The sequence below is a fragment of the Ranitomeya variabilis genome, chromosome 1 (genome assembly GCF_051348905.1).
Source record: "Ranitomeya variabilis isolate aRanVar5 chromosome 1, aRanVar5.hap1, whole genome shotgun sequence".
Lineage (NCBI taxonomy): Eukaryota > Metazoa > Chordata > Amphibia > Anura > Dendrobatidae > Ranitomeya > Ranitomeya variabilis.
In genome coordinates, this window is record NC_135232.1 from 874710354 (window position 1) to 874727118 (window position 16765).

Here is a 16765-nt window from a genome sequence, read left to right on the forward strand (position 1 = left end):
TTTAATCATAGACAGGTGTTCAGATATGTTGCACTCGTACGAGTGTGTTGTTGTTCTAAATCCCCTTTTGTTATTTCACACTTTTCTATTTTCCACACTTTTCCCTCTTTCCTCTTCTCTGGCCCCCTCCCCCTCTTTATCTCCCCAGGCACCTCGTGATGATATCCTTCAAGTAACGATATATCCAGATGGCGGTTAACCAGAGAACATTCAAATTACTGACTTTCAACGCTAAAGGGTTCAACTCACCGACAACTAGAGGCCAAACTCTCTCGCACTTTAAGAAAAAAGGTATTGATTTACTCCTTTTACAGGAGACACACTTCACAGACAAAAAAGTTCCTACATTTGACAAAGCACATTACGACAGATGGTTTCATGCCACCTCACCACAAAAAAAGTCAAGAGGAGTGTCGGTGGCCATAGCCAAAGACATTCCTTTTCAACTTCATGATCAGATGGCAGATGCAAATGGTCGCTATATATTGGTGAAGGGGATTCTGGCGGGAGTAATTGTAACCATATGCAATATTTATGCCCCAAACACGAAACAGCTGAAATGGCTGCTAGCTACGTTAAAAAAAATAAGAGACTTTAGGGAAGGCATCCTATTGTTAGGTGGTGACTTTAACTTAGCCCTGGAACCAAGTATAGATACAACAAAGAAAAAAAGTGCGATCTCCTTAAGAGACTTGTCCAGATTAAAGCAATCCCTGCATTCTTTAAATATGGTAGATATATGGCGATACATGCACCCATCAACACGAGACTATACCTTTTACTCTTTCCCGCATGGCTCATACCACCGTATTGACTACCTGTTTGCACCACGATCTTTACTGTCCAAAATTAAACATGTGGAGATAGTTCCCTCCTTATTTTCTGATCACTCTTATGTAGTGACCGAATTAGTACTGTCCAAACAATTTTCCACATGCAGAACTTGGCAACTAAATGACTCTTTGCTCGATAATACTACAAATAAAATACGTATCCAAAAAGCCATAACAACATACTTTGAGTTAAACAATAATACGGAGACATCACCGCTAATAATTTGGGAGGCACATAAGTCCGTAATCAGAGGTGAATTTATATAAATAGCATCTTACTTGAAAAAATTGAAAGACAGGGAGATTGACTCTCTTTATGAAGAGATAAAGCTCTTAGAGTCACAACACAAAAAAACTCTACTATCCCAGGTCCTGTTAGAACTCACAACCAAGAGACAGAGACTAAAAGATATTCTGAGGGAGCAATCAGTTAAGTTTTTTGCCTCTCTCAAAAACCGAATATATGTACATGGAGATAAGGCTTCAAAGCTAACCATGTCACTAATAAAAAAAAGACAAGCTCGCACGTTCATTCATGTTATTAAAACAAAATCAGGTTTAAAGACCCAAAATTACTCTGAGATAGAGAAAGAATTCTTGTCCTACTATAAGTCTTTATATCAATTACGCCCTGAAGAAGGAGAAAATGAAAAGAGCCAAAAGAGGCAGGATATCCAATTTTTTCTAAAACACTTAAAGCTCCCAACCCTATCTATAGCCCAACAAGAACGATTACTTAAGCCGTTTACTATGGCGGAACTCCGGTCAACCCTGTCGAAATGTCCTAAAGGGAAAGCCCCAGGCCCAGACGGCTTTTCGACTCATTATTACAGCACCAATTCTGAGTTGTTACTTCCCCATCTGCTTAACATGTGTAATGGTCTCCGGGAGGGAGGGGTAGCGCCGCGGCAGTTACTTGAAGCCAGAATCTCTTTGATATACAAGGAAGGTAAAGATCCGGAGCAATGTGGCAGTTATAGACCCATATCATTACTGAATACGGATCTGAAGATATATGCGAGAATGATGGCGGATAGAGTTGCAGCGGTGCTCCCCCAGCTAATTTCCTTAAACCAATCTGGGTTTGTAAAGGGTAGAGAGGGGAAGGACAACACTTACAAAATTTTACACTTGATACAATTTGCTAAATGGAGAAAATTACCAATGGCACTAATGGGTATCGACGCAGAGAAGGCGTTTGACAGGGTCGACTGGGTTTTCTTGCAAGAAACATTATCACAATTCGGCTTCCCCTTATCAGTAATATCTGCCATCATGGGAATGTACTCATGCCCCTCAGCCAGAATTAAACTAAATGGTTCTTTGACAGACTCATTTCAGATACACAATGGCACGAGACAGGGCTGCCCCCTGTCCCCGCTACTATTCGTATTGTCGATTGAACCGCTTATACAAGCCATCCAACAATGCACTGAAATAACAGGCCTACAGGTCCAGGGAACCCACTACAAAACTGCAGCGTTTGCAGACGACCTCTTGTTGATAATCACTAGACCATTGAAGACTATTCCAGCCATACTAGCAATTTTGGAAAAGTTTAGCAAACTATCAAATTTCAAAATAAATGAAACAAAGTCTGAATTCTTAAATTTAGGCCTCCCTACACATGTGGAAAATATACTTAAACAAACGTACTCATTCCCTTGGCAAACGAAAAGCCTTAAATACTTGGGTATACAATTAAGTGCGGCAGAAAAGGACTTGTTTGAGCTTAATTTCAATCAGCTTTTAAAGAACACAACGAGAACCCTTCACTCCTGGAAGGACGCACACTTGTCGTGGGTGGGTAGAAAAAATATGCTAAAGTGCATAATTCTGCCAAAATTTCTTTATGTATTTAACATGCTCCCGATCCAAGTCCCTTCCTCCTTCCTCTCTAAAGTGCATTCACTCTTTTTTAGTTATATTTGGCGAAAAAACAAGCCACGAATCAATTCAAAAACCCTAACACTACCAAGAGAGATGGGAGGAATGAACGCTCCGGACATAATAAAATATTATCATGCAGCACACATCTCTAGAACAATTCATTGGATCAGAAATACTGAAAACAAACAATGGCTAAATATAGAAAGAGAAATGTCGCCTCCTCCTCTGCGTTCTATATTACTAGGACAAACCAATGTCCAGTCCCCAACAAAAATACGAAACATTCACACCTTAGCCACAATTAAAGTATGGGAAAAATATCGCCATAATTTGGCTCCTCCTATATCTCCATTAGCAGCAATTACAGACTTGCTAGATTCCCTCCCAAAACAGGCTACACAAATCTCATTGGAGCACATATTGGAAGATGGTGCCCTTATATCATTAGAGGAATTGCACAAAATTTCGGGTCTCTCAGGCCTCACATTTCTGCAACACAGAAAACTTTTCCATATAATAAATCAATATGCCCGCCAAGCCAATCTTAATAGATCTTTAACAGCTTACGAAAAACTATGTGCTGAACTGAGACCCCCTACCAAAATTTTGTCAACCATATATCAATCTTTAATCAAAATAGACACTACGTTGAAACGCGCCTACTTAGCCAGATGGGAGAGAGATCTAGGTTGCTCCTTTTCTGACTCACAAATCAAACATATTTATAGGAACTCTCATGGCCACTCAAAATGTGTGAGAATCCAAGAAAATTCTTTTAAATTGCTCACTAGATGGTATATCACGCCCAAACAAATCCAAAAATGGAATCCTACTACGTCTATAGACTGTTGGAGATGTGGAGTGGGGGAAGGAAATTATCTACACATATGGTGGTCCTGTTCGGCATTAGCCCCCCTCTGGAAAGAAGTTAACTCATTATTATGCAAGCTACTAAATAACCGAATTTCGTGTAGACCAGAAAATATATTCCTCCACTTCCCAATTGTGACAAATGACAAAGTAGCCGACAAACTAGCTCAATTTATTATAGCAGCGGGGAAATCCTTGATTCCTCAACATTGGAACTCCAAAATAACACCTACTAATAACCAACTACTTCTTAAAATAGAACAATTATATCACATCGAAGAATTGGCTGCCAAAGTTAACCATAATCTAGAAAACTTTAACCGCGTCTGGAAACCTTGGACTCTTTACAGAACGCAACAATCCTTTCTTACTGAAATAACAGAAACAACCTCATGATGAACCAACTCACTGATATCACAGGTGCCCTTTCTCTTCTCCCTTACCTACTCTTTTTACCCTAATTCTCACTCCTTTGCTTCTTCCTCTCTCCCTCCTTCTAATATACAGATAGATCTTTCTTTAAACCAGAATTATTTTTCAAATGAGTGCCAAGAATGCAGTTTATTTTATTGTTCTCATATGTTACTTTGCTGGTATGTGCTCATACATTTATCTGACAGTGGCGCTCAAAAAATGAGAAACTGTTGTTATTCTTGATTTTTACTCTATCTGCTAAAATTGCCTTATATTAATGTGTTTTCATTATATTGTTTATATAAACGTGCTTTTCAATAAAAAGAACATTGAAAGAAAGAAGATGAATTACATACAGTATATACACATAGAATAGAAAGATATATGGATGTCAGTGACATATACAATTAGAACAGTGTGCACCTTACTGTACATGTATTTAATTATAAAAACATTATTTTTCTGAAAAAATGGCATTTTCTCCCATGTAATTTTCATAACCAGCAGATGGAAAGCCGACAGCTAGGGCTTTCCAGGCTATTAATATCAGCTCACTACTGTATACTTATCCTTTACTGGATATTAAAATGGGGGACCCCAAAAAATATGCCATAGGGTCCTCCTATAATTAATATATATATATATATATATATATATATATTAGTAACCTAGGAAGGGGCCATGGATACTGGCCCTCCAAGACTAAAAACATCAGCTCTCGGCCACCCTAGAAAAGGCACATCTCTAAGATGTGCCAATTCTGGCACTTAGCCTTGCTCTTCCCATTTTCCCTGTAGCAGTGGCAAGTGGGTTAATAGTTGCGGAGGGTTGATGTCACCTTTGTATTGTCAGTTGACATCAAGCCCAGAGGTTAGTAATGGAGAGGCATCAATAAAGTCATATTGTATAAAAATATACACAGATTAAAGTCCTTTAATTGATAGAATGACCCAGATTCCTTTAATAAATCTTAATTAACCCCTTTACCCTCGAGGATGGTTTACATGTTAATGACCAAGCCAATTTTACAATTATGAACACTGTCCATTTATGAGGTAATAACTCTAGAGCACTTCAATGGATCCCTGTGATTCTGACACTGCTTTTTTGTGACATATTGTACTTCATGTTAGTAGTAAAATTTCTTTGATATGACTGAAAATTTTGCAATTTTCCAACTTTGAATTTTCATGCCCTTAAATCACAGAGATATGTGCAGCGCCCCAGAGTCCTGGTCGTTGCAGTACTGTGGCTCCGCCACTAAGGGGAGCCATGGTGCGTTCGATGGCACTGAAGGAGTTCCTCCAATCAGGTATCACAGACACCAATATGTTTCACAGCTGGGCCTCCGGGGGGAGCTAAGGGTGCTATTCATTAGGCCACTCCCCACCATAGTGGGTAAACTGGGGGTCAGGCAGGAAGTTAGTAGAGAAAGCTGACTGGATCGAACGAAGCAACACCTAGTGAGAGAGGGTGTTGTGGAGGAAGAGACAGTAGGGTCTCTGCCAGGGGTGGGATCCTGGCAGAGGCTTGGCATTGAAAGAACCTAACGGGACCGTGCCTGCTCAGAATAGCGGCGGTGCCCTAAGAAAGGATTAGAAGCGAGATAGATTGTGCTGAGTGAGAAACGAAATCAAGCAGAAGGAGAATACCAGCAGGGGTTTTGTTGAAAGAGGCAGCACCTTGCTGAGGCGCATTACCGGTGGCCGGAACGCCGAGGGAGTGGAATAATATACAGCTTTAAGCCATACTCCAAACAGCGGCAGGACAGTCAGTCTCAGGCGGGCTGTCTACCACATATCACCTATGAAGTCTTGGGGGGCAATTGCGGGAGAGGGGCGTCTCTAGGGTCCCGGAAGAACTCCAGGCCTACCTGACAAACGGGTGCCGTTCTTACTGTAACATCAGGAAGGGACGGAAGATTAGCAGAAGATCAGTTAATCGAGTTGTGAGGGAACTTAAGAAACAGACACAACAGTTGTGGGGTACTTTCCGTAAGCACAGCAGGGAAGGACTACAACACAAAGCGCTAAGAAGGAAGGCACTGATTTCCACCTGTGAGGAGAACTCTGGAAGTGCCATTGGACCGGCCGGACTTGCGCAGCCTGGTGGACCGGATTCTGGACTGAGGACCGAGAGATCTCCAGTAAAGAGGTAAAGAGACTGCAACCTGGTGTCCTCGTTATTTACCGCGACCTGCACCCCACAACTGCACCGCTATACCACCGTTAACAGCACCTATTTGCAACGGACGTCCCCCACTGACAGACAGGGCCACGGACCGGGTCTAGCCACCGTGACAACCCCAGGACTGAGATCCCAGAGGCCCGGCTCCGGGTACCCCTCGGCCCTGCGGCGGTGTGGGGGCGCGCCGCAGACTTGGCGTCACGAACAGGATCTACTTAAGCCTGAAGAATCAGGTCATGTGTGCCTTGGAACTGTGATTTGTTGTGCATGAACTGTAGCTTTATTGAGAGACTGTGTGCTACCACTGACCAATAGAAGTTCCCGCTAAAAGCCACCGCCATTGCTACTTTGGAGAAGAAGGAGGGCGTGCTATGGGAGGAGACTACCAGAATGGCGCGAGAAATGGATACCGCCCTCTGCGCTTCGGGCTACAAGGAGATGACCTGCCCCAAAGCAGAAGACAACCTCCTGATTTGCAACAGCGGGAAGCGGGTGATGGAGAAGCCCGACCTCAGAGAAATGGCGGAGCCAGGTGCATGCACTGCCACCGACTATCAGGCAGCGATGATGAGCAGCGAGTGCCTGAGCAAGGAAGGAGCGATCCCGGCCTGCCCTCCTTCACCAGAGACGGACCAGGAGCCTGCGGACCTGACAGCGGAGCTACGTCCACCAATCCCGATCTCGGAGTTAGAGGAGGAGGAACCACAGCGAGCGGGGCCGCATCCGGGGATCCCATTGGAGGAGCCGCGGTTCGGGCTGCGGCCGACTCCAGCGTCCTTGTTAGCGGACCGGATCGACATCGGTGGAACCACATCAGGCGTAGGTACGGAAGACGCCCCTGCTCCCCCTCACGAGTCCGCTTCCACGACCCACCTCCATCTCAGTAAAGGGCGACCCTTCTCGGCAGGGTTAATGGTGTTATCCCCTGGTGACCTGGGGAGGATGGTGCCACCGCTGTCGACTAGAGTGGGAGAGCCCGTGGATGTGAGTCTAGATGGAGTAGTTCTTCGGTGGGACAGCCCCTGGGTTGGGACAGATGGATCCCAGGAGAACGGGTTCACTCTTGCGGTGCTTACGTGGGAACAATATAGACAGTGCTTGATTCTACAGTGGAAAGGCCGGAAAGAGGCCGAGCCGATGGGTCCATCGAAAATACAACAATCCCCTCCGGCATGGGATGACAGAGACCTGATAAGGCGGGGCACTGTGTTGGCCTACCATGCAAGAAGGGGGTGGGGCCTCATACACGAGCCGGGATTGGATACTGACGTTTTTGTTGCGCACTGTAACGTGAGGGCTCCCTGCTGTGGCCGAAGTGGAGAACCATTGCAGAAGGGGGATCAGGTGACCTACAGCCGCCACCAGAACCCGCTCGGGTGGTATGCACGGAATGTTCGGCGGTGTATGTTTGGAGCCGCGACCCTTACCACCTCGGACCTGGTCCCAGGAGCACCCGACCTTGTCACCATCGCGACAGTGCGTCTGGTAGCGGCCACCGAGTTGGCCAGTCGAGTTCATTTGCACGTTCGAACCGCGGACACTGACACCACGGTGGTCGGGGGGCAAGAGCCCAAGCCACCTGAGAAAGAGTAAACCTCGGAAACCTGAAAATGTAAATAGTTACTGTTTGTTCTTTTGTTCCTGTTGCTGCTAAACCCGTCCAGGGTAAACTTTAAAAAGGTGACCCCTTTGTTGACCCGGGGTCACTATTGTCGTTTTCTTGAAGTTTTGCACAAAGTTACACGAACTGCAGTAATCATGGACTGTGCATGATTTAAACTTTCCTGTAAATAGTTTGCACCTTCTTAAAGGTGCTTCCTACTGGTTTTAGTTAAAGACATTTTGCGAAGATACCATTCCGGAGCCTTTGCATGGACTGGTAGGCTGAGAAGAAGAGCTACCTCAGAAAGACTTGATCTCCTCTTAAAGGGGAGGTTAGAATAGAACCTGAAAGTGATACTGTTTTGGAACAGTAATGTGATGATGATGCTTTGCAAGAAATGTAACCGTTTTACATGAAAAGTTATATGTGTTTTATATGTTTGAAATGTGAAGCTTGAATAATGTTCTTCAAAAGGAAAGATGCAGAAAGCCTGTTGAGGTAGACTAGAGTTCTGCATGGATAGAAACGTAAGAAAGTAATAATGAAGGTGAGGATAGAAGGTAAACCCTGCGTCCCCATAGAAAGTTAGTTCGTTACTAAGGACAGAAAGTAGACCCGTAGGGGTTAGTGAGTGAGTCCTTATAGGAGCCAGGCAGAGTGGGCTCCATGTTCTCAAACTGAAAGGAATGTTATGTCTATACTATGTATAGTAGAGAAAGGCAGTAGGCCCTGGCTGAACGGGGCGGTCCTGTAAAAGAAAGGAGAGGCAGTAGGTCTGGTGCCATAGGGACAGGCGGTCCTGCAGGTTCAAAAGTAGGAGAATGAAGAGTTACCTTGCCCTGTAATGTGATTATAGGAAGGCCTTTGATAAACTAAGAGTGTATGTTTCTAAAAGGCAATGTTAATTTATTGTTCCAGCATTTGCACTTAGTAGAATACCCGGTTGGGTAATGAGAGTAAATTGTAGCCTGTTGCTATGATATTTGATTATGTTTTGTAACGTTAAAAGTGTCCTCACCTCCCATAAAGGGAAGCCTGTTCAAGTATGCTTATTGTTTTGCACTCAACAAATTTGTATGTCTTTTTGCTAACCTGTATTGTTGTTTTCTTCCCAGTCCCGGAGTACTGTGTTTAACCAGGGGGGAGTGCAGCGCCCCAGAGTCCTGGTCGTTGCAGTACTGTGGCTCCGCCACTAAGGGGAGCCATGGTGCGTTCGATGGCACTGAAGGAGTTCCTCCAATCAGGTATCACAGACACCAATATGTTTCACAGCTGGGCCTCCAGGGGGAGCTAAGGGTGCTATTCATTAGGCCACTCCCCACCATAGTGGGTAAACTGGGGGTCAGGCAGGAAGTTAGTAGAGAAAGCTGACTGGATCGAACGAAGCAACACCTAGTGAGAGAGGGTGTTGTGGAGGAAGAGACAGTAGGGTCTCTGCCAGGGGTGGGATCCTGGCAGAGGCTTGGCATTGAAAGAACCTAACGGGACCGTGCCTGCTCAGAATAGCGGCGGTGCCCTAAGAAAGGATTAGAAGCGAGATAGATTGTGCTGAGTGAGAAACGAAATCAAGCAGAAGGAGAATACCAGCAGGGGTTTTGTTGAAAGAGGCAGCACCTTGCTGAGGCGCATTACCGGTGGCCGGAACGCCGAGGGAGTGGAATAATATACAGCTTTAAGCCATACTCCAAACAGCGGCAGGACAGTCAGTCTCAGGCGGGCTGTCTACCACATATCACCTATGAAGTCTTGGGGGGCAATTGCGGGAGAGGGGCGTCTCTAGGGTCCCGGAAGAACTCCAGGCCTACCTGACAAACGGGTGCCGTTCTTACTGTAACATCAGGAAGGGACGGAAGATTAGCAGAAGATCAGTTAATCGAGTTGTGAGGGAACTTAAGAAACAGACACAACAGTTGTGGGGTACTTTCCGTAAGCACAGCAGGGAAGGACTACAACACAAAGCGCTAAGAAGGAAGGCACTGATTTCCACCTGTGAGGAGAACTCTGGAAGTGCCATTGGACCGGCCGGACTTGCGCAGCCTGGTGGACCGGATTCTGGACTGAGGACCGAGAGATCTCCAGTAAAGAGGTAAAGAGACTGCAACCTGGTGTCCTCGTTATTTACCGCGACCTGCACCCCACAACTGCACCACTATACCACCGTTAACAGCACCTATTTGCAACGGACGTCCCCCACTGACAGACAGGGCCACGGACCGGGTCTAGCCACCGTGACAACCCCAGGACTGAGATCCCAGAGGCCCGGCTCCGGGTACCCCTCGGCCCTGCGGCGGTGTGGGGGCGCTCCATATGTAACACAAAATACTTAATAAGTAACATTTCCCACATGTCTACTTTACAGCAGCACAATTTTGGAACCAAAATTTTACTTTGTTAGGAAGTTATCAGGGTTAAAATTTAAACAGCGATTTCCCATTTTTACAACACAATTTGTTTTAGGGACCACATCAAATTTGAAGTCACTTTGAGGGGTTTATATGATAGAAAATGCCCAAAAGTGACACCATTCAAAAAAATGCACCCCTCAAAGTGCTCAAAACCACATTCAAGATGTTTATTAACCCTTCAGGTGCTTCACAGGAATTTTTGGAATGTTTAAAAAAATAAACATTTAACTATTTTTCACAAACAAATTAATTCAGACCAAATGTTTTTCATTTTACCAAGGGAAACAGGAGAAATTGGACCCCAAAAATTTGTTGTGCAATTTGTCCTGAGTACGCTGATACCCAATATGTGGGGGTAAACCACTGTTTGGGTGCATGGCAGAGCTCAGAAGGGAAGGAGTGCCGTTTTACTTTTTCAACGCAAAATTGGCTGAAATTAAGATGGCACACCATGTTGTGTTTGGAGAGCCCCTGATGTGCCTAAATAGTGGAAACCCCCCATAAGTGACACCATTTTGGAAACTAGACCCCCTAAGGAACTACTCTAGATGTGTGGTGAGCATTTTGAACCCTCAAGTGATTCACAGAAGTTTATAGAGCAGGAAAAATAAAAAATCATTTTGCGTTCACAAAAATGATCTTTTTGTCCACCATTTTATATTTTCCCAAGGGTAACAGGAGAAATTGGTCCTCAAAAAGTGAAGGAGCAATACAGCGATGTTATTTCTAACCAACCAAGTCTGGATTTTTTCTTTTGAAGCCCAACTGGTGCAGTACAAATGGCATATAATATTTCCCTGTTGACAATTTGTAGGATTACTATCGCAAGAAAAGTGCCCATTTCAGTTGGACTTCTTACAGCGCAGGAGCAATATAGCAATTCAATTACTAACCAACCAAGTCTGGCTGTATGCTTTTGATGCACAACAGGGCAGTATAAATGACGTATAATATTTCCCTTCAGAAAAAACTTTGCAGGATTAAAAGCAAAAATAATATTATTACCCTAAGAAATTGAAGAGCCTTTGGTGTGAGTTGCAGCAAAAAGGACATTCAATTCATCCTATCCTGTCCTTTCACAATCCCTTCAGCACAATCTTTCCCTAAGTGCTGCTATCCGCAGTATGAATATTGATTATACTTAGCCCTAATAAGGGCTGTTGTTGGAGTTGAAAAAAAGATTACAGACTCTGTCCTTGGTTCAGCAGCGCAGCACCTCTCCCTACTCTGCCTGTGTCTATTGGTAAACTGTGACGAGCATGGCGTAACAGGTCTTAAATAGACCCAAAGCCGCTATGCGGCCAGTCAATCTCAGAAAAGCCACAACCAAGAAGGCTACGGCATTACAGTGACTGGCAGGCCTTCTGTGTAAGTTTATTGTCTGTCTAAGAAGCTCAAAATATGAGAGCCGTGGACTCAAGCTTGTGCGTGAGCTTTCAAACATATTCGCCGACTAAAGAGCATCTCGAGCACACTGATGCTCAAGCGAGTAACCAGCAGCGACGAGCACGGTCACTCATCACTAGTGTTAACTTCTAAAGATGATAATAATTAATAAGTCATGCGGGATTAAAATGAACTACAAGAACCTCTCTCTATTAGGTCAACATTTAAGAGTGTTTTCTGGTTATTTACTGCATTAGAAAATGTAAGTATTAATATTATTATTAGGTTTAGGAACTGAGCAGTGGCTAAGAGGTGAAACAGTAATGCAATGAAATTCAATTTTAATTAATACTGTTACACAATAACCAATTATTTATGACCAATATACAGTTATATTTCCTATTTTCAGGTTATTAAATGCAAAGCTGCAGTCTTATGGGAGCCTCATCAACCACTGAAGATTGAAGAGATTGAAGTCGCCCCACCTAAGGCCCATGAAGTCCGAATAAAGGTAAACTGAACATATGCTTACCCTTCTCAGGCAGCTAAACAGAATCTTTGTTTTTAAATCATTCTATGTATAAAGGTCACCCTGCTGTTGGTATCCTAAGCGAAAACTTACTTTTTGTGTATTATTCACTGAGGGGGCAATGTATAGTCATATCAGAAAGCAACATTCATAGTCTACAGGCATTATCTTCTCTTTGGAGCTACCAGTAGTAAATAGTTTCTGTTGAACTGGTCAAAAAGACTAATTAAACATTATTACTGGAGGCAGCAGTATATCACACTTCATACTAACCGAATTAAAAAAATACAAATGGAAGAGAAAAAGGAGCTGGAAAATAAGAGCTTTTTAAAAACGAACAAACAGATTATTCACTAATATTCATTACAACCATACCTCGTGCCAGCAGAAAACTGAGCTCAATATTATGAATTACTTTGACTAAAATTGGTAAGAGGTAGCGATGAGCGAATTGATCCACAGAGTATCGAATTCAAGTAGGATTTCCTAAAATTTGAAGTTTCATGCGAATTGAAACATTTTAACAATTGATTTATGGTTTGCAAGAAAAATGGTAATAGCCTGGAAAAGCGCATGAATAGGCGCATCTATTAGTTGCAGGCTACTATTTTTAAGCTGGGGAAGCCAATATTCATGTCCCCTTACCAGCTTGAGAATGCCAGCCCCCAGCTGTCAGATTTGCATTGGCTGGTTATCAAAAATGGGGGGACCCATGCCGTTTTTCAAAATTATTTACTTAAATAATTAAAAAATCACCATGGGGACACTTCTCTTCTTGATAGTTAGCTTTCCTAAAGCTGACAGCTGAGTGTTGCAGCCTGCTGCTGTCAGTTTTCCCTGGCTGATTATCAAAAATACAGGGGAACCCACGTCAATTTTTTTTTCAAATTATTTATTTATAGCTCAATTGATAGGTTAATTGATGCCACTTTTCATGGTGTTTGCCCTTAATTTGAACTGTTTTGGCAGGTTTTGCCCCCCCAAAATGTGTTGTCTATGCATTAGATTTTGCCTCCCATGACAACCCGGGGTTAGACCCCTGTATTTGTCAAAGCCGGATAGTTATAAGCAACACCCAGTGGTCGGTGCTCATAGCAAGTGAGGTATGATCATGCAGGTGATCTGATTATCGCCTGCACGTAGCAGACCCAATTGGGTTATGGCAGCTTCTAGTCTGCCATGGAGACTATTGAAGCATGCTAAAAGTAAGAAAATAAAAAAAAATATAAAAGTGCAAATCACCCCCCTTTCACCCCATTCAAAATAAAACAATAAAAAATATACATATATTTGGTATTGCCGTGTTCCAAATCACCCCATCTATCAAAATAAAAAAATAATTAATCCAATTGGTAAATGGCATAGCAAGAAAAAAATTGAAACACCAGAATTATGTTTTTTTGGTCGCTGCAAAATTTCAATAAAATGCAGTAACAGGCGATAAAAAGTTCTTATACACACCAAAATGGTATCAATGAGAACATCATATTGGCACTCAAAAAATAAGCCTTCACCCAACCCAAGATCCCGAAAAATGGAGACGCTAAGGGTCTCAGAAACTTACAACATTTTTTTTTTTACAAACTTTGGCATTTTTTTTCACCACTTAAATAAAAAGAACCTAGACATGTTTGGTGTCTATGAACTCATAATGACCCGGAGAATCACAATGGCAGGTCAGTTTTAGCATTTAGTGAACATGGTAAAAAAAATCCCAAAAACAATTGTGAAATTGCACTTTTTATGCAATTTCACCACATTTGTAATTTTTTTCTCCAGTTCTAGTACATTATATGGTAAAATTAATGGTGAAATTGAAAATTACAACTCATCCCGCAGAAAACTAATGCTCACATGGCCATATTGATGTAAAAGTAAAAAAGTTATGGCCGTGGGAAGAAGGGGAGCAAAAAATGGAATCACAAAAATGAAAATACCCCTGGTCCTTAAAGGGAATCTGTCACCTCATTTTTCACATATAAGCTGCGGTCACCGCCATTAGAGGCTTATCTACAGCATTCTGTAATGCTGTACATAAGCCTCAGATGTAACCTGAAAGATAAGAAAAACAAGTTAGAGCATCAACAGAATCAAGGAAGAGGATATCATCACATGAAGATGGAAGGCATCGGACCCGGACTCGCGACGCCCATCGGACCCAAACCGGGACCGCCCCTGGGTGAGTATAATCTAACCTATTTTTCTTATCTTTACATCGGGGGCTTATCTACAGCATTACAGGATGCTGTAGATAAGCCCCTAATGGCAGTAGCCGCAGCTTATATGCAAAAAATGAGGTGACAGATTCCCATTCAGGGGTTAAACCACTCAAGTGTTGATTGGCTGCTATGGGCATAAAAGGAGAGCAACTCATGGTGTGGCCACCATCCTCGCATAACTACAAAAATTTTGAGAATCTTTGGAGTATTCTCAAGCATAAAATATGAGGGTGAGAGGCAGTTTACATCAAAGAAACAGCTCTGGGAGGCTATTCTGACAAAGAAATTCAAGCATAAACTATACAAAAACTCACAAGTTCAATGGATGCAAGAATTGTGCAGGTGAAATCAAAGAAAGAATCCTATTTTATCATTTAACTTGGCCTGTTAAGATGTTTTTGATTGGAAAAAACTTTTAGTTCAGTAAATGAGGCCTCTAAAATCTGCGAATTCAACAAATACCCAATTTTCAGCTCTTTACAACCTATAAAATGTTTGGAAACTATGTTCCTGGTTATTGGAAGTTCAGTGTCAGTTAGGGTGCTTTCACACTAGCGTCGTACGACGCATGTCGCAATGCGTCGTTTTGTAGAAAAAACGCATTCTGCAAAATTGCCTGCAGGATGAGTTTTTTCTCCATACACTTGCATTAGCGACGCATTGCGACGGATTGCCACACGTTGCATCTGTCGTGCGACGGATGCGTCGTGTTGTGGCGGACCGTCGGCACAAAAAAAGTTACATGTAACGTTTTTTTGTGCGTCGTGTCCGCCATTTCCGACCGCGCATGCGCGGCCGAAACTCCACCCCTTCCTCCCCAGACCTTACAATGGGGTAGTGGATGCGTTGTAAAACTGCTTCCGCTGCCCCCGTTGTGTTTTTCTTTCACAGTATGCGTCGGTACGTCAGCACATTGCATTGCGACGTGCGTCGTACAACTCTAGTGTGAAAGTATCCTAAGTGAAGTGCATAGTTGCCACACTCAGGTGTGGTGGGCTGCTAGAGGCAGCATGGGCCAACCATTTGAGGCAGTGAGAGGCCGAATAGAGTTCTCTAATGAAAATCCCTGCTGCGTCTGGAGCCTAGGGCTCGGGCCAGGTACCAAGGAGTGGGCCTGGTATTCTGACATAACGAGGTCAGTGGACATAGATTTACTAAGGGGCAGTTGACTGGTCCCTGGTTCTCTGCCGATGTGGACAATGAATCCCTGAGGCTCATGGAGTCAGCGGGATTGGGGGTAGTCCAGGATGAACAGGTGACAGGACTGGAGAGGAGTTGTACTAACGAGCATGGTTGTGCGAATTGCTGTGCCCTATTCTACCTGTACCTACCTGATGACCTTGGACAGTATAGTAAATGTTTGACTAGTATAAAGAATAAAGAACTGGGTGTCCTTTGAATTGTGTGTGGCTCACTCTGCACTTTACATATGTGCTGGGTGAAGGAAAACAAAAGTTATATATTGAAACATATGTATATGTATAGTTGGCATATGACTTTATCAAAGTTTTACCAAAGCTAAGTGACTAGAAGTTTACAAAAACAAAAACAGTTTTATTTAAAACATGACATATCAAAAGGAGACATAAACTAAAGCAGAAAAAAGAAGGTAAAATCATATGTAAAAAAATGCACTGAAAAATGAAATGAAAAAATGCAAGTAACATAACTTAGCTAGTTGGTGCAGAAATTCTGCAGAATATCAGGAGCATCAAAAATACACCAAATATTGATCATGGGAGCTAAGGGGGATCAGTAGCTGTGAGTTTCTTTTCTTTTACTATTTTTAATGAGTCTGAGCCATTTAAACAATAAATTAAGATATACTGTATGTGCTGCAGTTTGGCATCAAAAACTTGTTTGAATCATGAAAACATAAGAACTATTTGTTAACACATTTTTAAACATGTTTTTTTCTGAACAGATAGTTGCTACTGGAATATGTCGCTCAGATAACCATGTAATGGAAGGATTAATGCAACAAAGCAAATATCCAGTGATTTTAGGCCACGAGGCTGCTGGTATTGTAGAGAGCATTGGAGATGGAGTAACTACTATGAAGCCTGGTAAGTTCCACAAAACAAATGTCTAACCCGTTAATCAAATATAGGATTGTACATTAAAATTTAAGACCTCATTCAGCAACTGTGTTTCATGTACAAGTTCTATAAATGATTTACACGGACAGAATTCATATCAAAGTCTGTGGAACTACTAACACGTCCAAGTGTTTTTGCAGAGTGAATTGCAATCAAAACCAGAGAATTTTATGGCTCTATGGGTCCATGAAAATCTCAGACAGTACTCGTATGCTATGCTACTTGAATCTTAACCCCTTCCCGACCTGTGACACAGCGTATGCGTCATGAAAGTCGGTGCCTTCCCGACCTGTGACGCATATGCTGTGTCACAGAATGATCGCGTCCCTG

General features: G+C 42.9%; 1 protein-coding gene across 1 annotated transcript in view; it reads left to right on the forward strand.

Moving 5' to 3' along the window:
• Positions 1-16765, forward strand: part of LOC143788222 (alcohol dehydrogenase 1-like) — a 177957-nt gene that overhangs the window by 26881 nt on the left and 134311 nt on the right. Inside the window, exons 2-3 of the mRNA XM_077277730.1 lie at positions 11998-12099; positions 16261-16402. Of these exons, the coding sequence (XP_077133845.1) occupies positions 11998-12099; positions 16261-16402 (244 nt within the window). The remainder of the gene's footprint in view (positions 1-11997; positions 12100-16260; positions 16403-16765) is intronic.